General features: G+C 42.3%; 5 protein-coding genes across 10 annotated transcripts in view; all 5 read left to right on the top strand.

Annotated features, from left to right (window-relative positions):
• The first annotated feature begins 914 nt into the window (after positions 1 to 914).
• LOC108136368 lies at positions 915 to 1,733 on the top strand. The gene has a single exon (XM_017257481.2). The coding sequence runs from the start codon at positions 1,007 to 1,009 to the stop codon at positions 1,478 to 1,480; it is 474 nt and encodes a 157-aa protein (XP_017112970.2). The 5' UTR covers positions 915 to 1,006; the 3' UTR covers positions 1,481 to 1,733.
• A 725-nt stretch (positions 1,734 to 2,458) lies between these two features.
• On the top strand, positions 2,459 to 5,764 carry LOC108136654. 2 transcript variants are annotated; one of them, XM_017257979.2, is made up of 4 exons: positions 2,459 to 2,681; positions 3,377 to 4,251; positions 4,912 to 5,083; positions 5,157 to 5,764. In XM_017257979.2, exons 1-4 carry the CDS (start codon positions 2,591 to 2,593, stop codon positions 5,498 to 5,500), a joined length of 1,482 nt encoding a protein of 493 aa, XP_017113468.1. In that variant the 5' UTR covers positions 2,459 to 2,590; the 3' UTR covers positions 5,501 to 5,764. The 2 variants fall into 2 exon arrangements, with proteins under 2 accessions (XP_017113468.1, XP_017113467.1); XM_017257978.2 differs by having other exon boundaries at positions 3,371 to 4,251.
• A 501-nt stretch (positions 5,765 to 6,265) lies between these two features.
• On the top strand, positions 6,266 to 9,865 carry LOC108136542 (serine protease persephone-like). 4 transcript variants are annotated; one of them, XM_017257839.2, is made up of 7 exons: positions 6,266 to 6,284; positions 7,945 to 8,044; positions 8,103 to 8,286; positions 8,342 to 8,448; positions 8,518 to 8,792; positions 8,856 to 9,039; positions 9,368 to 9,865. In XM_017257839.2, the coding sequence occupies exons 2-7, from the start codon at positions 7,960 to 7,962 to the stop codon at positions 9,712 to 9,714; spliced, it is 1,182 nt and encodes a 393-aa protein (XP_017113328.1). In that variant the 5' UTR covers positions 6,266 to 6,284; positions 7,945 to 7,959; the 3' UTR covers positions 9,715 to 9,865. The 4 variants fall into 4 exon arrangements, with proteins under 4 accessions (XP_017113328.1, XP_017113327.1, XP_017113324.1 ...); XM_017257838.2 differs by lacking the exon at positions 6,266 to 6,284 and adding an exon at positions 6,584 to 6,716; XM_017257835.2 differs by lacking the exon at positions 6,266 to 6,284 and adding an exon at positions 7,395 to 7,552.
• A 638-nt stretch (positions 9,866 to 10,503) lies between these two features.
• On the top strand, positions 10,504 to 15,337 carry LOC108136541 (serine protease Hayan). 2 transcript variants are annotated; one of them, XM_017257833.2, is made up of 8 exons: positions 10,504 to 10,883; positions 11,655 to 11,740; positions 11,808 to 11,988; positions 12,160 to 12,993; positions 13,135 to 13,199; positions 13,754 to 14,025; positions 14,088 to 14,274; positions 14,925 to 15,337. In XM_017257833.2, the coding sequence occupies exons 2-8, from the start codon at positions 11,665 to 11,667 to the stop codon at positions 15,269 to 15,271; spliced, it is 1,962 nt and encodes a 653-aa protein (XP_017113322.1). In that variant the 5' UTR covers positions 10,504 to 10,883; positions 11,655 to 11,664; the 3' UTR covers positions 15,272 to 15,337. The 2 variants fall into 2 exon arrangements, with proteins under 2 accessions (XP_017113322.1, XP_017113323.1); XM_017257834.2 differs by lacking the exon at positions 12,160 to 12,993 and having other exon boundaries at positions 10,513 to 10,883.
• Positions 15,338 to 15,653: 316 nt separating this feature from the next.
• LOC108136591 overlaps positions 15,654 to 20,006 on the top strand; it is a 40,743-nt gene continuing 36,390 nt past the window's right edge. The window contains exon 1 of the mRNA XM_017257904.2: positions 15,654 to 16,175. The gene's annotated coding sequence lies outside the window, so the exon portion shown is untranslated. The remainder of the gene's footprint in view (positions 16,176 to 20,006) is intronic.

Genomic DNA, 20,006 nt, shown 5'->3' with positions numbered 1-20,006 from the left:
GACGGGCAATTGACTTTGTAGATAGGGTTGTTTGTTTACTAGATTGTTTGCCATTGTGCGCCATTATGCATATCAAGGCTAAGATTGCCGTCGGGCGAATAAACAAACAAACACGCGCTGGCAGAGATTCGGCCCCTAAAAGATGGCCAAGTCACTCTTCCTATATACAATATCTGTCATAAATTGAGGCACCAAAAGTCCGCTTTCGATAGGGGTCTTAGTATAAAATTGTTGGAAATATTACAACATAACACTACATATTTATTTATCACTGTAAAAAACCATTGTAATTCTTTTGGGTATTGGAACAAATATCTACATCCAAAAAAAACCATAACTTAATTTTTTAAATAGTAAACTCAAAATGGTCCTATAGTGGGGTTTAATTTAGGTCATATTTATACTTTTCATACTTTTTTCAAAATGAAGGAGTATTTCCTGGGGATAGTATATCTGCACCCATGAAAATCTCATTTAATTCAGCTGCTCATTCAGCAATCGCTTTTTATCGACATAGAGACCAATTTGAGGGGTAATAAAAAGTTAAAAATAAATCAACATAATACAAATTATTTATTTATAGATACTTTATAGTACTCTAAATTTATAGCTAGATTCCCTGCACCCTTGGAGACCTCCGCTGATTCACCTGCCCAATCAGTAATCGCATTCCATTGATTCGATTCAATCCAATCCGATTAGTGTAACCTGGGCAGAGCTATTTTGGGAACTGATCACAGCATTATGGCCAATTAAAAGCTGCGGCTATAAGTGCGCCTGCCGAAATTGCTTTGGCCAATTCCCAATTCCCAATTCCCAGTCCGGGGGCTTATCGTTCAGTTGTCGAGGCGTCTTATCGCGCTGGTGACCGCCGATAAGGGAGTACGTATAAAAGGTAAAGGCGGTCGCCAGCACCAGCCAAAATCCAAAAAGCGCTTGAATAGTGCATTAGAAAGAGCCCAAACTCGTTTATTTGTTTTTTTTTTTTTTACTGGTGCTACCGAAAATGTTGCTGATGATTTGCATGGTGCTGGGTGTGATTGCGTCGGGATCAACCGGACAGCCACATGCCCGTGCCAGTGATCTCTACTACACGGACATCACGCCGGTGAACGATGACACCCGCTACACAGCCCTCAATCCGGACATAACGCTCAACGAGATGAACAAGGTGAAGCACTCCAAGGGCAACATCGTCTTCACTTCGGGCGAGAGGACATCCGGTGATCGGCTTATTGTGAACCACTACGACGACGAGAACTTCGCCAGTGCCCTGGACGTGGAGGTGCTAATGAGCTATCCGGCCGGAGCCAGCACCGGAGTCACGCTCACCTGCATCGAGGTGTATGTGGACATGACGGCGGACGATGCCGGCGGATATCTGAGCAAAGGTGGCATTGGCCAGACCAACGTGGAGATCCTGCTCACCTCCAATCAGACGCGGAGCTTCGTCTACGAGACCTTCATCTACGGCTACTAGGCCTCCGGAACATGTCTCCTCTGCTTCAGCAATAAAAGTTTCGCTTGGAACCAAACAACTGTGATCATGAACTCCAAAACCCTGCCCCACCTGTCCAGAGTATTATTAGTCTTAGAGATCTACCTGATTAAAGAACGAAAACTCAAACAGACACCTGTGCCAATCCACACAAATTGTTTCGCTTGTCCAAAAACCATTCAAAGAAAAAAAAAATAAATAAAGTGTTCCTCTTTGGTTGGGCGCCCTAACGAAATCAACTTGGTTTTTTACCTGGCTACGATCCAGAGGTCTTATAGATAGTTGGAAAATAAAATATAATATCACTGCAGATCAATGGGTTTTGAATAGGTTACCGCAAATAAGAATCAAAAGCAAGTCATTCTCCGCCAAAGAGTTTGCGGTTTACTTGTCTTAATATGTTCATCGACTCTCTTGTGAAGATTTCACGGTACTGGTGTATCTCAAGCCAAGGACCGAATACCGCGAATTCTTTAGGATGGCAATCAACTAGGTATACAAAAATCGGAATACTGTTGCTTTAAAGAATAAGTATTTTTTGAAAAACTTAAACTTAAGCTAAGTTAGCTTTCTTTCTTGCTATTCAATGAACAATATTAAATCATTTAATAAATGGAAATTCGATTTGTAAAGATCAGTTTCCCTGGGGGATACTTGTGATTCTTTGGTTTAGTCACTAGAACCCACGCTTGCCTAATCGATGCATGATCCAATCCTGTGGTGCACCCCCTATTTTCCATGGGAAGCAGTTCGCTTTGCGCCTGGGGTTTCTCCCATTCAATCAATGACTAACAATTTGCTGAATCAATCATGTTGGGCAGCCAGCCCGCTCCGATCAAAGCTCATCAAGGCCTCCGCTCGCTTACAATATCTCTCTGCGATTTCCGCTGATCGTTGAACCAGTTGCAGGGGAGAACCGCCTTCATTTTTACTCAATTTCTCCGAGCGTCGCGATTGCTTAGCGGCCAGTTGATCGCCAGCAGCTCCGTCGATCGGTCAGTTTCGCCAGCCAGTTTGCGAGGGAAACCAGAGGAAAATAATTAATATCAACAGCCAGCAGCATCAGCATCTCAAACGGTCGACACTCGAGCGATGTTACGTCGAGGGGCAACGGGCTGTGTGACAGCCCTGATCTTGGCAAGCCTCTGTCTCGGCTTCTGCCGTGGCTACTTCAGTCTGGAGGGTGCGTAAGCCGTCTGGCAAGCTCATCTGTTGATCAGTTTGGCCAGCCACAGAAACTCAACCGAATAACTACACTTCCTGAGCCGAACAATTAAGTACTGGTCGTCGCTCTACGTAATTATTTGCGTTGATGTATTATATATCTTTCGTACAGTTGAACTCTCATTGATTGAACTTTCTTAACTCGAAGTTCTCGTAGTTTCGTATTCACGAGAGAGGAGAGTCGGACGTCTGTCCGTTTATCTGTCCGTTTGTCTGTCCGTCAGTTTCTACGCAAAACTAGTCTCTCAGTCTTAAAGCCATCTGGTTAAAACTTTCCCAAACCTTGCAGGTAGACTACTTTATCATATAATTCACATAAGAAAAGAAACAAACAAAATTAATAAAAAAAAAATTATAGCTTCATACATAGTACCATTACTATTAAGGAGGTGAGCTTTTAAATTTATAAAAATCTTAAAAAAAAATTAATCGGAAAAGCGAAATAGCTTCATTGCTTCATTTCTTTTAAGCAAACAAATCGAAACATACTTGTTTAAGGGTATAAAACCATCAACTTCCCGATATTTGCTTCCTTTCTTGTTTTCTTTTTTAATGCTAATGATTATCTTTGGAGGAGTTCAACGGCATGTTTATAAGATATATCCATAAGATGTATTTAAACTCTTTATTAACTATACCATTTTTCAGTTGCAGTGGGTGACCCCTGTCCGACGCCCAACTACCGCAGTCGCTGCCAAGCGGTGGAGGATTGTGAGACCCTGTCCTCACATCTCCAGACGGGCAGACTCACGCTCAAGACCGTGATGAACTGCGGCTTCACCACCCGCAGCGAGAAGATCTGCTGTCCCGTCGAGGATGCCCAAAGTATGGTGCGCTTGGAGGAGACCACAAGGAGCACCACTTCCACTTCCACTACGTCGACCACTTCTACTACTACTACTACTACCACTACCACTACTACTACACCAGCAACAGCAGGCGAGGATTGGCTTAGTATATTCCAGACGGATCGCGAGTACGTCCAGCGATCCATTGGACCCACCCATCGGCCGACAAGGGAAAGCTTCCCGCTGAGGGGCACTCCCGAGGGTGCGGAGTGCACGGCTCCGTTGTACGTGGGCCAGTGCCGAGCCGTGTCCCAGTGTCCCAGTGTGGAGCCACTTCTGTCCCAGGGTCGCCTGCGGGACGAGGACTTCACCACGTGCGACGTGGGCACCCACGAGGAGATCATCTGCTGTCCCATCGACCTGCCCCTCCAGCCGCGCGTCCAAAGCGGTCCGCGTCTGGGCGTCCAGGGCGACTCCTCGGAGGCGTCCCGTCCGGAGGATCCCCGCGAGCTGGCCACAATTGCTCGGGCGGATAGCCTGCTGCCCCGCTACCGGCACCTGGCGTCGCTGGCCCACCCCAATGCCGCCTTCGACGGGCACCTGCATCACTGTGCCGCCATTGTGCTGACCCCACGGCTCCTGGTCAGCGCCGCCGGCTGCGAAAGGCCCAGTCACGCCGTCTTCGGGGTGGCTGACATGCGGGACGTCGACGCCGACGAGGACTACCTGGCTGACATTGTGGTGAGTCGAGTCCCTAAGTTCAATTCAAACTATGAAAAACAGGCAAGAAAGTTCATATACATCTGCAGCTATTACTTGTGTATGTAGATTTAATATTCTATTGGACGATTTTCATAAGCAATGAGGTTTTGATTATTTTCCAAAGAATTTATTTAATCGCTTCCATGGCAGCTGTACGATGTTTTTGTTCAATGTGTATAAAATTAGATTAAAAACGTAGTTCTGGTAAAAGTTTGATAGTATTATTTATATATATATATATATATATATATATATATATAAATATAACCTCGGAGTATATTTGTATAAACTTAAAGTTATACTTTCTTTTATTAATCTTTCCGTTTGTTCCCGATTAAAATAGTAAAGTAGCACTAAATAAGGAAGCATATTTAAAGATATATTTAAAGAAGATATTTGGAAAAGTTTTATTCAAATAGCTTTAAAACTAAGAGTCTAGTTTGCGTACAAATGGACAAACGGACATGGCTAGACCGACTCGCCTTATAAGGCTGATATAGAATATATATACCTTAAAGGATTGAAACCGTTTGACTAAAATTACAATATCATCTGCAAGTGTATAAAAAACACCATAAAGTAGTTATTATGTCGCTTACATCTTGAGCCCTTAAAAAACTAAATTGATTTACTTTTCAGCGTCTGGTTCAGTTTCGAAGGGATCTATCGCTGATTCGGCTGCAGGATCCACTGCGTCTGGGCAGTCAGACCTCCGCCAATGTGAGCATAGCTCCCATTTGCAGCCAGTTCGAGTTGACCCGCCTGCAGGTGAGCGGCAGTTTGGTGGCCGTGGCCTGGGGCAAGGGTGAAGGTGAGTGTGACTAACATGATTAACATAATCTGCCAGAAGCCTAATCAAGTTGCCTTCTTGCCTTTTTGATCAGCCACCGACTGTCCGCTGTACGAGATGCCCATGCGGTTGCGACCCACCTGGGCCTGCGGGGATCTGGCCAACTATGGCGGAGTCCAGGAACTGGGCAGTTCACACATTTGCCTGGAGCCGGTGGGCGGGGAGAGGGAGCTGGAGCGGTTCTCCAACAGCAGCACCTGCGCCGCCTGTCCCGGATCGGTGGGCAGTGTGCTCCATCTGGTGCGACCGGGCGGAAGTCGTTGTGTCCTGGCCATTGCCACGCCCACTGGCGCCGAGTGTGAAGCGAGAACCATGTACTACACCGGCTTACTCAGCCCACAGTTTAGAAACTTTGTGGAGCAGGAGCAGAAGGAGTAACTCTCACCCCACAGTAGTTATCTTGTTTAAGCAATCTAATTAAGCCTGTACTTGTATTTTAGTTGTAGGTAGCAAAAATAGGGTCTAAGATGGACGTGATTTTACAAGCAAGGTCACACTTGTGAAAATAAGTGATTCAGTCAGCAAGGTCACACTGTAAACGTAAAATACCTAAGATTAAATCAGTGTACAATTTTGTAAGCCTCAAAGTAAGCCTCATAAATTACTAAAATAATAACCTTGAATAAATGTATATTTATTAAATTCTTTGTGTCATTTACTGAGTTTCTGCTTTGTTTCAAATGCAGAAAATTGCATTAACAAATAACCCCCAGAAATAAAAAGAGGGGAACAGCGTATTAAGGCATTCTAGATATACAAATGTTCATATGCAAACATTTTTAAGTGTATGCACGTCAGATAATTTATGCATTAATTAACGACTTGCAATTGAAGTTAGCACAAAATGGCAACCGCTTGCGGTTTGTGATTCTTGAGAATTTCCTAGGCTTAGCAATTAAGTGGAACGTTTAGTAGTCCATTTCGGCCATGATCACAATTATTTATATTAGTCTGTTTAATGTCTCCGGCTTTCCAATTGTTAGCGATTTGTTCAGCAAAGATCTAATTCTAATTATAAAAAGCTGCCAGTGACAATAACCGGATGGCGAGCGGATCATTTATAAGATAATCAGCTGCCGTGGTCGTAGATTCAGTTGCACAAAAGATGCATTACTGAGCGGTCAGAATCGGTCCATTCGTCTCTCGATTTCTGCCATATAACGTAACGTTCAGATTCGATTCACTTCGTCATTGCCACCGGCTTTCAGCTGTGTTTGCTCAACTCGTGTGCACTTTGAATTTGTTGTGTTCCTCGTGTTTAGCTTATTTTTATTTTTTTATTTTTTATTTTTGTTTTTGTTTCTGATTGCTATGCAATAGCGTTCTAATAACGTCGATACATCTACGAATTGCCTTATCAGAGATTGGAAAAAGGTCGTGTCAATAAAAACAAATTAACACTACCCAAGTAAAACTAAACATTTTATTATCATAATCATAACTAAAGAGGCGGAGGATTAAAAATTACAATTCAATCGCTTTTAGTCATTGAATTTAGGAACAAAATTTATTGCGTGCTGCCCTTATCGGAAACAAATCCCCGCATCAAATAGTTCAGGAGGTTTTCCGATATCAGCTATAAATACCCCTAAAAGTGAGTGACAGAAAAGAGATTACAGGCGCCAAAAAAAGTGAATCAACCGATCCAACCTGTCCATGTTTTCCGTTTTCGGTTTTCCGTAAAATGGTGAAATAATATCTTCAGAAATATAGCCTTGAAGTTTTCCCACTTACTTGGCTTTTTTACTAACCAAAACTGACTGAAGTGCGTTTTAAAATTATAGCATCAATTTTATCATAAGTCGGTCGGTCAATGGCAATAATCTATTATAAATTCAAATTTTATGTTTTTTTTTTGGAGTTATCAGTTATAAAATCTATTGTATTTGTTTGATATGCGCTCATTAAGATGATTCTGACGACTTTTGACAGAGGAGTTACTCTTCTTTGCACCGAGCTTGTAAGCTTATTGTAAGCTTACATTGATTGAGGTTCTTTACGAATTTCATCTGCCAAGCTTTTTTTTTTTTTGGTTCATTAGGGTTTTGATGTAACTTATAACATTATGTTTTATTTTTTTTTTTTTTAGCCCACATGGTATTCTGCTAATTACAGGCTGCCTTTGTGCTTCGTTTGTTGTGTGCTGTGTTCTGCGATATTTCCAAGTGCTGGAAGTGCGGGAAGTACTGGATGGGAGAACCGGTTCGCCGCTTAGCGGGATAGGAGAGGCTCTGGGTGCTATCAGCTGCATCCAGCTTCAGTCCAAGTCCAAGCTCAGCTCCAGTTGCTTGAGCGATGCGTTGCTGAGCGGTCAGAACCAGCCAGCCTCCAAAGGCCAGCCCATTCGTGTTTTTGTTTTGTTTTCGCCCAGCTCTGCTGGTGTGCTTTTTAGCGGTGTTTTTTTTTTATTTTTTATTTGTGATTCGCTCGGTACTTTTGCTTTATTTGATATTATTTTATTTTGTTGAGCTGTGTTGTGCTGTGTTGTTTTGTGCCTGATTGCCACCGCATTCAAAGTGCTCTCGACGCACTCAATACAAATCATAGATATACACATACGTATACGTATATTTCCTTATCAAAGACCGAAAAAAGGTTTTTGTCAAAGGTGCGTTCGATAAGGCGGATTGTGGATTGTGAACAGTGGGTGGGGCTACTCATATCGCATGCTCCACTTTAGTTAGTTTGTCGTGTTTACAAAGGGAAAACTACGCCAGATGGCCGGAAGCTGATTATCAATGATTTACCTTTTACAATGTTTTGTTATTTGGAAATCTTTGATTAATCAGATTAGAAAATCAATCAATATTCATTTAAAACAGCTCATTAAGACGACAATGATGACATTCGACAGAGGAGGTATACTTTTTTGCGCCACCCTTTTGCTAATTAGCTGCTCCTCCATCTATGCAACTGTCATATGTAAGTACGGAAATCGTTTAAAAACCAAAGCCATTGCAGTCCTAAACCTTTTTTACAGTGGGTCAGGCGTGCAATGTTACGGATACCATGCCCGGAACCTGCCGCGCCTCCAACGACTGTGAGCCCCTGATCGATGGCTATATCAAGTCGGGAGTGCTAAATCTCAACGATGTGCCCTCCTGCGGACTCGGCCCATGGGAGGAGATCGTCTGCTGTCCCACCAAGCCGTATAGACAAAATGGGTAATTCCAGAATGGGTTTCAAGTGAACATTACACTAATTCACTGCCCTTTTTAGTACTACTTTGGGTACTACTTTAGGTAGCTCTTCCGCGACCAGGGCGATCAATCCAGAGGTCCGTGTTGATGTGTTTAGGGGAACTACGGACCGTCCATCGGTGGCAGGTGGGGATCAAGAACAGGTGGTTTTTCTTCTCAAGGGTTTTTCACTTCAATTCTCTCCTCTGCACACAGCCTGTAAGGAAATTCGGAAAAAAATCGATAGCAGCAACCGACTGGTCATCCACATTGTCGGCGGCTATCCCGTTGACGCTGGTGTATATCCGCACATGGCGGCCATCGCGTACACCATCAACTCCGAGTTCCGGTGCGGTGGATCACTCATCGCCAAGCGATTTGTCCTCACCGCCGCCCACTGTGTGAGCAACATAGACGATCCGCCGGCTTTTGTCCGTTTGGGAGCGGTTAATATTGAAAAACCGGACAAAAACTATCAGGATATCAATGTGGTAAGCCGCACAACATTCCACGTCTTCTGTTAAGCTCCTAATTGTCGAGTGGCATTTCTTTAGCGGAACGTAACGATCCATCCGTCGTATGTGAGCGGCAAGTACAATGATATCGCGGTTCTGGAACTGGCACATGATGCAGTCGAAACGAACAGCGTCCGGCCCGCTTGCCTTCACACCGATCCCGACGATTCACCGCCGCAGACCAAGTTGTTCGTCGCCGGCTGGGGGGTTCTCAATGTGACCAGTGAGTAAAGGCATCTTACATCATTGAAATCGGGGATTGCTAATTAATAATTCACTTGAAATTGACATTCAAACAAGAGTGTTTTTGGTCAATTTTAAAAATAATATTAATTATTTTTGAGTAATTCAATAAAATTCAAAACATAATTGCGAATTTTTACCAAATTATAATTATTTTTTATTTATTATTTTATTATTTATCGAAGTATTTAATGTTTTTTTGAAACATTTTTTATTTGTTATTAATTTTTAGAAATATTAAATTAAAAGTCTTTATTTTTTAAGGTTTTAAAAATAATAATATTAATAACAACTTACATAATCCACAGCTCGGGCGCGTTCGAAGATCCTGTTGCGGGCGAAACTGGATATGGTCAGCCTGGATCAGTGCAACGTATCCTATGCGGAGCAGCCCGGATCCGTTCGAGCGTTGAAGCACGGCGTGGATGAGTCGCTCCTGTGCGCCATTGACCACGAACAGAAGGCGGACGCCTGTCAGGGCGACTCCGGTGGTCCGCTCATCCAGGAGCTCGGTAACCGGGACGGCGTCTACACGATCATGGGCGTCATATCGTCGGGATTCGGATGCGCCACCGTAACACCGGGTCTCTACACGCGTGTATTCTCCTATCTGGACTTTATTGAGGAAACGGTCTGGCCGGGCAATTCGGTCTGACCTTCTCGACTTATGTAAACCTTACCTGAGATTTTTGAAACCATCACATGGACCTTATTAAGCCTTACCCTAAAACTGGCTTACCCACAACTGTGATGCGTAGATTTCAAATCAAGCCATTACAAATAAAGTATACTCATTTTAGCATTTACGTAATCAGTTTTATTTTGTTTTTTGTAAGTTTACAAAGAACATGTTCATGAGAACATTTTCTCAAAGATTTTTAAATTAATTTTTAAAGTTGGGTGTTTTAGGGTTTCTTGAAACCCCTAAATAAGATGTCTTTTTATTACTTTGATCAAATCAAGTAATGTTAATAAATATAAGCATTAGCCATTATTTCCATTTCCAATTTTAAGTTCTTAGATAATAATTTGTTTAAGACATAGAGGCATCGAACATTTGTACAACCGCCAATGACATTTTTTTTTAATTTCTTATTTTGCGTTGTAAGTTTTCATTGATTGAGCTTCATCAGAATTTTTGTTTTTTGCATCCTTTGTTAAGCAATTTCTACTTAATAATTCTCTTCTTATTTGTTTGAAATTATTTTTTTTTTTTTGCTTGGTAATGCTAATTACAGGCCGCCTTTGTGCTTTGTGTGTTGTGTGCTGGCCTCTGTGCGCTGTGGATCGTTCTGCCATTCCGCGAATCTGCCAAGTGCTGGCAGAGCTGAAAGTGCTGAAAGTGCTGGATGGGAAAACCGGTTCGCCGTCCAGCGGGAGAGGAGCGGCTCTGGGTGCTATCAGCAGCCGGTGCGGGTCCGGCGCTTCTTGTCCGCCGTTCCAGCTCCAGTCCAAGTCCAAGCTCAGCTTCAGTTGCTTGGGCGAAGCGTTGCTGAGCGGTCAGAAACAGGCAGCCACCGAAAGCCAGCCCATTCGTGTTTTTGTTTTGTTTTCGCCCAGCGATAGCCACCGGTTTTCAGCTTTAGTGGCTCTGCTGGTGTGCTTTTTAGCGGTGTTTTTTTTTTTATTTTTTATTTGTGATTCGCTCGGTACTTTTGCTTTATTTGATATTATTTTATTTTGTTGAGCTGTGTTGTGCTGTGTTGTTTTGTGCCTGATTGCCACCGCATTCAAAGTGCTCTCGACGCACTCAATACAAATCATCGATACGTATACGGATACGTATATTTCCTTATCAAAGACCGAAAAAAGGTCGTGTCAAAGGTGCGTTCGATAAGGCGGTTTGTGGATTGTGAACAGTGGGTGGGGCTACTCATTTCGCATGCTCCACTTCAGTTTTTGTCATGTTTACAAAGGGAAAACTACGCCAGATGGCCGGAAGCTAATTATCAATGATTTACCTTTTACAATGTTTTGTTATTTGGAAATCTATACTTTGTAAAGTGATGTCATTAAATTTTGCATTGATTGTTGAGCAGCTTGTTTTAGGTTTTATGTGCTATAAAAAAACACCTAAGCAGAGTTCCAGACAGATTAAGAACCTGTCAATTAAAAACCCTAATTGTTAGGTGTTCCTTTCTTATCAGTGACAAGTCAACTTTAAATTACCGAAAGAGTTTCGATATCGGACGACACAGACGTCTTTAGCCGGTTGTAAAATCGCAGCGAAACACAGATAGACGGCAGGCCCCCGGGTGAATCATTTGATCTCACCTGGTGAAATTCTCGTAATCAGTCAACAATAACTTTCCGCTGGCTTACCATCAAGAGATAGACATTTAAAAACGGTTAGGGTCTGGAGCGAGTTCTACCAAGTGTATAGAACACATTTGTTTACCCATTATACAAATCTTAAGTGGGTCAATGGCAGCAGGTTCAGTTTAATCAGCTGAAAGGCGAGCGAGTCGATGAAAGAAACAGATTCCGTACTTTTTTTTGAGGGCTTTCCCTGCAGCTGCAACAGAAATGTTTTTCCAGTTCGATTCGGGACGATAAGGCTAATATGGATTCACTAATGTCTCTTGGGAATTTCAGCTGACTGAAGATGGTCTCGGCGAGCAGGTACTTTCCACTGCGTCTCCTGACGATCGCCACTTTGGTGCAGCTAACAGTTGCGGATGGTATGTATGGATGGTGGCCCTGTGGCACTGTGCACCAAATCCATCAGCCTCGATCTTCTCGTTGCAGAGGGTGATCCATGCCAGGTGAAGGCTGACATTCCGGGCATTTGCCGGGCCTCCTCAGCCTGCAACAACATCGAGGGATACCTCAGGCAGGGCGCCCTGTCCACCAGCCAGGTGCCGAGTTGCGGATTCGGGGCACGCGAGGAGATCATCTGCTGCCCCATCGCCGCCTGCTGCCCCACTGAGTAAGCCGAGTGTCTCGTGTTCTCGTGTTCTCGTGTTCTCGTCCCGCTTGCCCCCTGTCTGTGTCCTTGTGTGCCTTTGTGTGTCCCGCCTGCGCTTTGTGCCCGCCGATGTTGCATGCCCAGCCGCTTTCCGGCGATCCCCGCCAGACTAACCCCTTTCACCACCCACAGCCGAGCTTCCGATGTGCAAGTCCTTGCCACGAGCTCCGAGCGCAGCAGGTTACCTCAAACTCAACCACAACCACAAGTGGAACCGGAACCACAGCCACAACCAGAACCATTACCATTGCCCTCAACAACCACCGAAAGAACAAAGAAACGGGAATCTCAACTGGACGAAAACCAGAACTTCTTCGACTTCAACAAGCTGCTCAGCACAACCACTTTCAAGCCGCAGCGAACCCACGAGTCCCTCAAATTGCCCTCAAGCCAAGACTCTGTGAGAAGACCCACTCAGGAGTCCTTGAATAGACCCACCCATGAGTCCATGAGTAGACCCACCAAAGAGTTCTTGGGTAGACCTACCCACGAGGCCATGAAGATGCCCATCCAGAATGTAGGCGCTTGGGGCATAGCTCCTCCAAAGACTTCACCCACAACAACCACGCAGAGATCTTGGATGGAGCCGCAATGGGGGTGGGAAAATCGCGAGCCACGGATAGTAAACCGACCACTGACCACGCCCCGTTCGCGACCCAACAAGCCCAAGAATCCCAGTCCCAGTCCCAACAATAGCAATCTCATACACTTGGTCAACGATCGACTGCGTCAGCAGGGAATGCAGATAGAGCCGGCAAGGGAAGTGCCACATCCAGCAACATCGCCTCCACCACCCACGCCCATGCCCACCAAAGTGATGGATCCCTTCGAGCCATTTCGATTTCGGGGCCAGGACAGGGATACCAAAGAACCCAAGGAGCCGAAGGAGTCCAAGGAGGAGGTGACCCAACCGGAACCCTGGAAGGAGCCCAGCAATGATCTGGACTTTGGCCCAGCCGAGTCGCGGTTTGTCTGAGCTTACTTTCGGCATGGACATCAGTTGGCCTCAGCCAGGGAGCCGCATGCAGTCTCTGTCTCAGGCGGAATCCATCGCTGGCAAACCCCACTAACCGCTCCTCCTTTTTTCTCTTTCTCTGTCCCACGCAGTCCGTCGACGACGACGCCCAGCACCAGGGTCAATGTGCCGGACAAGGAGCGACCAGCGGTGGCAGGTGGGTCTATTTCTTAGACAAGATTGTTAAACAGATCCTTAATGGGACCGCGAATTCTTCAGCAGTGACGATTTTAATCCGAAACAGATTTCTTTAGAACTTTCTGTGGTTTCAGTTTTTTTATACGCTTTTCGATTAAAGTAATTTTTAAAAGTCGTGAAATACACGATTTTTTTTAATATTAAAAATAATATAATACATTTTAATAAATTTATAAATTTAATTTTGAAAATAGTTCAAACTTATTGTTTTTTTTTATAATGAAAGTTCTTATTGCGAGAAAATATTATTATTACATTAGAAACTATTGATTATGAAGAACTTTATAAAAACATAAGATGCGTATAAACTTAATAATTCAGAAACTATTACAATTAAAACATTTACTATAAAAAACACCACAGAAGGAACAATTGAAACTTAAATAAAATAAATACAGACTTTATATTTTTTAGTAATAAATCCATACTGTCAATACATTTTACTTTGAGTATAGTGTTTTGGTCCATTAAATGCAACTTATATCTTAAATTATACAATATATCTTGTTTCAGCCTGTACAAAGATCCGGTCCGGAGAGAGGCCGATAACGGTTCACATCCTGGGCGGTCTGCCCGTGGATCCTGGGGTCTACCCTCACATGGCGGCCATCGCATACACCACCTTCGGAGCAGTGGACTTCCGCTGTGGCGGATCGCTCATCGCCAGTCGCTTCGTCCTGACCGCCGCCCATTGCGTGAATAGTGACAGCACGACGCCGACCTTCGTCCGCTTGGGTGCGGTGGCCATTGAGAATCCCGCCGCTGGCTTCCAGGACATCAATGTGGTGGGTGTTTAAAGGATCGAAGATGTTCCCAGTTCTCAGCTTAATCCTCTTTTTACCAACAGATTGATATCCACATTCATCCGAACTATTCGAGCAGCAGCAAGTACAACGATATTGCCATTCTGGAGCTGGCCGAGGATGCCATTGAGTCGGACAACATCCGACCCGCCTGCCTCTACACGGATCCAGAGAATCCGCCCTTGGACTCGAAAATATTCGTGGCCGGTTGGGGTGTTATGAATGTGACAAGTAAGTGATGAATTAACTCTGCCAATGGTACACTGATTAAACTTTGAAAATCAAAGCATTTCATCGATTGCGGTTTTTAAGTATTTTTAATATCAAACATATGAACAATAGGAAATTTGTATTTCAATAGCAAGATATTTATTTTTGATATTCTATTTTTTCTATTAGTGAAACCGTATTAAATTTAAATGTAATGCAAATAAAATCTAAAAGACACATTTTAAAACCAATATTTTTCGCATTAAATCAAATATTTAAATATAAAATCATGCAAAATATATTAAATATATTTAATTAATTTTATATTATGATGAGTTTTTATTTTATTTAAATATGCAATATACAAATTTGGAATTTCATTGCCAGATATTTATTATTACTACAAATATGCATATAAATCTAAATATAATGTTATAAATGGGACCCATTTAGATCCCATGTTTTCCACATTTTTTTAAATATTCGAATTCATTCAGTTTAGTATGCAATGTATTTAATATTAATGGTTTTTATATCATTTAAATATGCAATATACATACTTGGATTTCAATAGCTAGATGTTTATTTGTACTATTGCATTTCTAGTATCAGTGTAGAGGATAACCTTTGCATTTAGTAATTAATGGATCACACAATACTATTTTTCACAGATCGCGCCAGGTCGAAGATCCTGTTGCGGGCCAGTCTGGACCTGGTGTCCGTGGAGAAGTGCAACGCGTCCTTCGGGGAGCAGCCGAGTGCCATGAGGGCCTTGAAGCAGGGCGTGATCGACTCGCTGCTGTGTGCGGCGGACAAGAAGCAGCAGAAGGACGCTTGCCAGGGCGACTCCGGTGGTCCGCTCATCCTGGAGACGAACGAGGTGGACGGCGTCTACTCGATCCTGGCCGTCATATCCTCGGGCTTCGGCTGCGCCACCAAGACACCGGGCCTCTACACGCGGGTCACGTCCTTCCTCGACTATATCGAGGGCATTGTGTGGCCGACCAACCGGGTGTGATGGACGATGGACGATGGGCGATGGGCGAAGAGTCATTTGATCTGCAATAAATTTAGTTTGAACGGATATTCGTTCTGAGTGTTTCGCAATTTCAGGGGTATTTCGACTTGCAGCAAATTTTGGTCCAAGATAGGGGATTTCCAATCCGATAAATTTCCATTTTCATAAAGCAAACAAACTTATAACAAACCCTTCTTAAAAATGTAATATATTTAACTAAGGGGTACTTTAGCTTCTATCCCCAATTCGTCTGTGGTTTATGGCATCCCTGGTTTTTGGGGGCAACTGTCAAACTATCGCTGTCTGCGCCTCCCACGCTCGTACGTAAACAGATGAGAGCGCAGAAAAGCTTGTTGTTTGGAGCATTGCCAGCTGTCGAACGGAAAAAGCTGAGAGAAAGCTGCTTACTGAGCTTTCCCCAAAACAGCTGTTGGAAACCTTTACAAAGTGCTGCCGGCTTACTGCGACCACCACGCCACCCAAACACCCACTGACCGAGCGAACAGCAACCTCAATATTCAATCCCCCCCGCCCAACCCACCATCCCCCCATCCCCCCCCAAGGCCACACTCCTGGGGCGGCGATGTGGGACCTGCTTAAATGCCGCTGCCAGGACTCCTCGGGCTTCAGTTGGTCGCGAGACTGCGAAGCTGTCGGTTAGCCTGCTCAAAAGGTGGAGGTGGATCCATATAAGAACACATATGGACATATTTTGGACACACATACCATAGACAGTCTCGAATCCGTTAAATTTTGAACGATTTCCGAACAGCTCCCCAAAAAGTCCGGTTTCGCGTCGTGCTTATTTATTAACTTTTTTTGTTTGTTTTTTTTTTGAGTGCACTCCATGTTTACGGCGGCCTGACCCAAAAGGCCAATTCCACCGACAGTTGCAATCGTAAATGTAAGTCGATCTCAATCTCTGTGTGTGTTTGTGTGTGTGTGTGTGTGCTTATCTGTTGGTTAGTAACTGTTGTTTATCGCACCCACCCACTACAATGTACAAATGACGGTGGGAAATTGATTCCGGCGGCACATCTGTTGGGCGGCGGGGGGCGATAACGACTCCTGATCCGATCGAACAGAGCCAACTTAAGCGCCCACGGACCACACAACAGGTGCATGGCCCCCGGACAACCGATTCCAGTCGCCAATAAGGGCGGTACGGCAAAGCCACGTTGACTAATGAGCCAAGAAATGGCATTGTGGTCCCTGGATTTCGGAATTATCTTAAGTACCTGTGTTAGGATATATCCGTAGAGAAATGCCTGAGAAAGGAAGCCACTTCGAAAGAATCCTCAGTGAAAAATAAACTCAGATTTTTATATTAACCCAAGGAGGATATATAAAATCAAATTTTTACTTTAATATTTGAACCAACCTACGATATCAAAAGTGCTTAGAGTCGTTTTAAAAAAATGGTGAACTTAGTAATTTTTAAAGTCATTAAATATTCTTAAGTGAAATATTACTAACAGACATATTTATGTCAAAACGAGCTAATATTTAATACAAATTTCAATTCGTCTTGAAGTTTTTGTGCTTTTCAGATTTAATGTTTATTTAAGAAATAATTAACTCTTTGATCAATATTTTACTAAATACGTTTTAATATTCTTTTATACTGTTTAATATTAAATATGAATTTTAAGTTTGAATCAATTCAAAATAGGAGAGTCCTGCGCCATTCTTGACTGAAATATTTATAACGAATTAATTTTTTAGATTCGACTTAAAGTTTTTATGCTTTTCAGATTTAATGAAGAAAATTACACATTACTTGTTCTAAATTTATTGAAATACGTTTCAGTATGGTTTTGCTTTGTATGATTTGAAATTATTAATTTTAAGTTATGAACTATTGAAACTGAAAGGACTGCGCCAAAATTAATACGCATTTAATGTTTTATTCTACTTTGATTTCAATTACTTAATACACATCTTATTATTGATTATGCCAAAATTGTATTACTCAATAATGCTTGAATGATTAATTAGCCTTAATTAAATTTCCGAGTGACATATTCAGCTACTCTAAATTATCAAATATGTTTGCTGCCCAAATGAAAACACACAATGCCTATTTCGGTGTTCATTGATTCTATTTCAGCAATTTAAGGACCCACTAAATTTTGTTTTTTTTTTTGCGCCGTTGGAATTCCTATACAAATGGCTCATCAATTAGAATTTGGTCAACGATTGTTGAAAAAAAGACTTTAAAGACGTCATTTACCAATGAATCCATCGTTGTTCTTGTTGATGCGGCTATTTGCGGTGTTGGCGGTTGGCAGAGTGGCAGAGTGGCTATAAATGTGACACTAAGTTAATAAATTTATGGCTAAAACACACCCAACTGCTCTTGATGGCTGATGTGCGCTGCTGCTAATTTCCCTTCGCCTTTGCCCCATTTCCCAGGCCATTTCCAATTCCGTTTCCATCAGCCTGAATGATGGTGATGGTGCTACAACAACAACGGCGATAAGGAGGACACACAGAGAAAAATAAATTATATCTCATTGGTATAATGATGGGGAGCATCGTTAATGCGTTTAAACGTTCAATTCTGTTAAGTGGTATCAAAGTAAAATAATAATTATAAGCCGTTTTTCTCTGTGCAAAAAGACAGTGCTTATGTGTGTGTGTGTGTGTTTTCGTTGGCGTATTAATAATATTTTTATTGGCCGCTTATTTGCCTTTGCGACTCTGTATATAGGTATTTGTGGCCAACATACATTCGCATTCTGACCTGGCCAAGACGTATTTATAGAGCCGCCCACTCGTCTAGCAAATCATCTTTAGGCTGGCTTTAATTAATAAATAAGAAGTGGAGAGAGGGATTATATAGATCATATATATATATTCATCCAATTTCTTGCTCATCAGGTGCATAGAATAAACTTTATGGTCGGCAGCCATAAAAGCCTACATTTTAAGGCCCATTGACTTTCAGTTTATTTTGGGGGCAAAACAAGAACAATTTTAACTTTTATTTGCCGGAGAATAATGCCATACGATTCCATTGAATATTCATGTGCCAAATGTAATCACATTTCGGTGGGAGTTTGCCTTTCGGCGGGCGAATGGGTGTACAAATAGATGAAAAGTGGACTACATTTTTTTTTGTTTGGTAAGCTATTCCGCATTCCTGCGCAGAGTAAAGTGCAGCGTTTTATTTCTATTTACGGGCACATTCCGCACTTAATCTCTGCCTCAAATCTCCGCTTTTGTCCCTGATTTTACCTGCAAAAATCAATGCTGGACCCAACCACATCCACATCCTGTCTGGAGAAACACCAATCCGCCTTCGGCGCAAGAAAAGCCGACTAAAGCGATGATTTCTGTGATGTTTTGACGTTGTTCCGAGGAATGCAGCAATAAAAATCCCTAGATAGCTAGAGATAGAGATAGAGATAGAGATAGCTCCGAATGTTTTTGGGGGCTGGCGGTTGTCCTGAGGGCCAATAAGCCAAAAACTAAGCGGCTAATGGCGTTAGTTACTTAGCTCGAGCTGGGGCTCCTCCTCCTCCTTCCATTTCATAAGCTCCAGCCCAGCAAGTGCACATAAATTTACACACAAAAGTTCATTTCGGTGTAGCGCGTAAATCTCTTCGCAAATCTCTCATTTCGCCAGCGAAGCGTTATGTGGTGGCAGGATGAGTCGAAGTGACTGATACCCTGCAACAATTGACATCTTTCAGCCAAGAGATTTTTGGGTGGGTGGAAGGGAAGGTGTGAACTAAGTCTTGGCCTGAAGTGAGCACTCTAATCTCTTCTTGAAACAAACAAAAGTTTATTAAGGCAAGGTGACTTTTGTGGTGGATTTCTCTGTCTAATCAAATGATTCGTTTCCATGAGATATTTATCGGCTTATTATGGGATTATTCTTTTACAGCTCATGATAAACACATATAATCCAAATGTCTTCTCGAAATAAACCCAATTTTATTGTGTCTAGATAGCTGTTCAATCAAATTTATGGCTTGAATTTAATAATCTGAATTAAAGAGAGAGAAATATATATGTTAAACAGATTAAATTGTAAAATATGTAGTATTTTTTAAATATTATATAAACGGTCTTTTCTGTTTTAAAAAATATTAAAATGATATATATATTTTTTTGAGATTATTTATTATGTTTCCCAGACTTTATAGATAAGTGTATAGATTTCTCTTAAAAATATCAATACATTAATTTATTGTCAACAGCCCTATTTAATTGGTATATTTAATTACCAATAAATGACAAGGCACTGAAAACTTTAATTAACTCACACATAAAACATAATAGACTTATCTTCCGATCGTCTATGGTGTCGCAAATGATTTCTTATCCTGTGATTGACAAGGGTTGCATTTAGTGTACATATATGGGAAAGGACTTCCGTGGCCATGAAGTTACTTTTAGTCCTGCTATTTGCCCATACTCGCACACAACAAATGGCATACATAATCAGTGGGGCTGGGGTAGATGGATCCCGGGCACTTAAGGCTGATAAAGAATCAGCTGAACTCTGCAATGTGATGTTAGACATAATTTTTGCTTTATTCTTATTTTTATTTTATTTTATTTTATCTTTTTTTCGGGGCTCTGTTTCTGTTTCGGTTTCTGTTTTTGTTTGTGTTTGTGTTCCAGTTTCTGTTGCTCTTTCTGTTCCTTGGCTGCTCTTCCTTTTGCATTTTGCGTTCGCTGAAAGGTCGTTGACAATGGAAAAGGGAGCTTGAGAGAGAAATTT

This window comes from Drosophila elegans, unplaced genomic scaffold (genome assembly GCF_018152505.1).
Source record: "Drosophila elegans isolate 14027-0461.03 unplaced genomic scaffold, ASM1815250v1 contig_149, whole genome shotgun sequence".
NCBI classification, from domain to species: Eukaryota; Metazoa; Arthropoda; class Insecta; order Diptera; family Drosophilidae; genus Drosophila; species Drosophila elegans.
The sequence above is the reverse complement of the archived record's forward strand: the minus strand, read 5'-3'. Positions and strand labels throughout refer to the sequence as shown.

Coding starts and splice junctions, on each gene's coding strand:
- LOC108136541 (XM_017257833.2), top strand. CDS start 11,665: ATGGTCTCGGCGAGCAGGTACTTTCCACTGCGTCTCCTGACGATCGCC. Junction 13,200..13,753: donor GGAGCGACCAGCGGTGGCAG/GTGGGTCTATTT, acceptor ATCTTGTTTCAG/CCTGTACAAAGATCCGGTCC. Junction 14,275..14,924: donor GGGTGTTATGAATGTGACAA/GTAAGTGATGAA, acceptor TATTTTTCACAG/ATCGCGCCAGGTCGAAGATC.
- LOC108136654 (XM_017257978.2), top strand. CDS start 2,591: ATGTTACGTCGAGGGGCAACGGGCTGTGTGACAGCCCTGATCTTGGCA. Junction 4,252..4,911: donor ACTACCTGGCTGACATTGTG/GTGAGTCGAGTC, acceptor TTTACTTTTCAG/CGTCTGGTTCAGTTTCGAAG. Junction 5,084..5,156: donor GGCCTGGGGCAAGGGTGAAG/GTGAGTGTGACT, acceptor CTTTTTGATCAG/CCACCGACTGTCCGCTGTAC.
- LOC108136368 (XM_017257481.2), top strand. CDS start 1,007: ATGTTGCTGATGATTTGCATGGTGCTGGGTGTGATTGCGTCGGGATCA.
- LOC108136542 (XM_017257839.2), top strand. CDS start 7,960: ATGATGACATTCGACAGAGGAGGTATACTTTTTTGCGCCACCCTTTTG. Junction 8,287..8,341: donor AAGCCGTATAGACAAAATGG/GTAATTCCAGAA, acceptor TGCCCTTTTTAG/TACTACTTTGGGTACTACTT. Junction 9,040..9,367: donor GGGGGTTCTCAATGTGACCA/GTGAGTAAAGGC, acceptor CATAATCCACAG/CTCGGGCGCGTTCGAAGATC.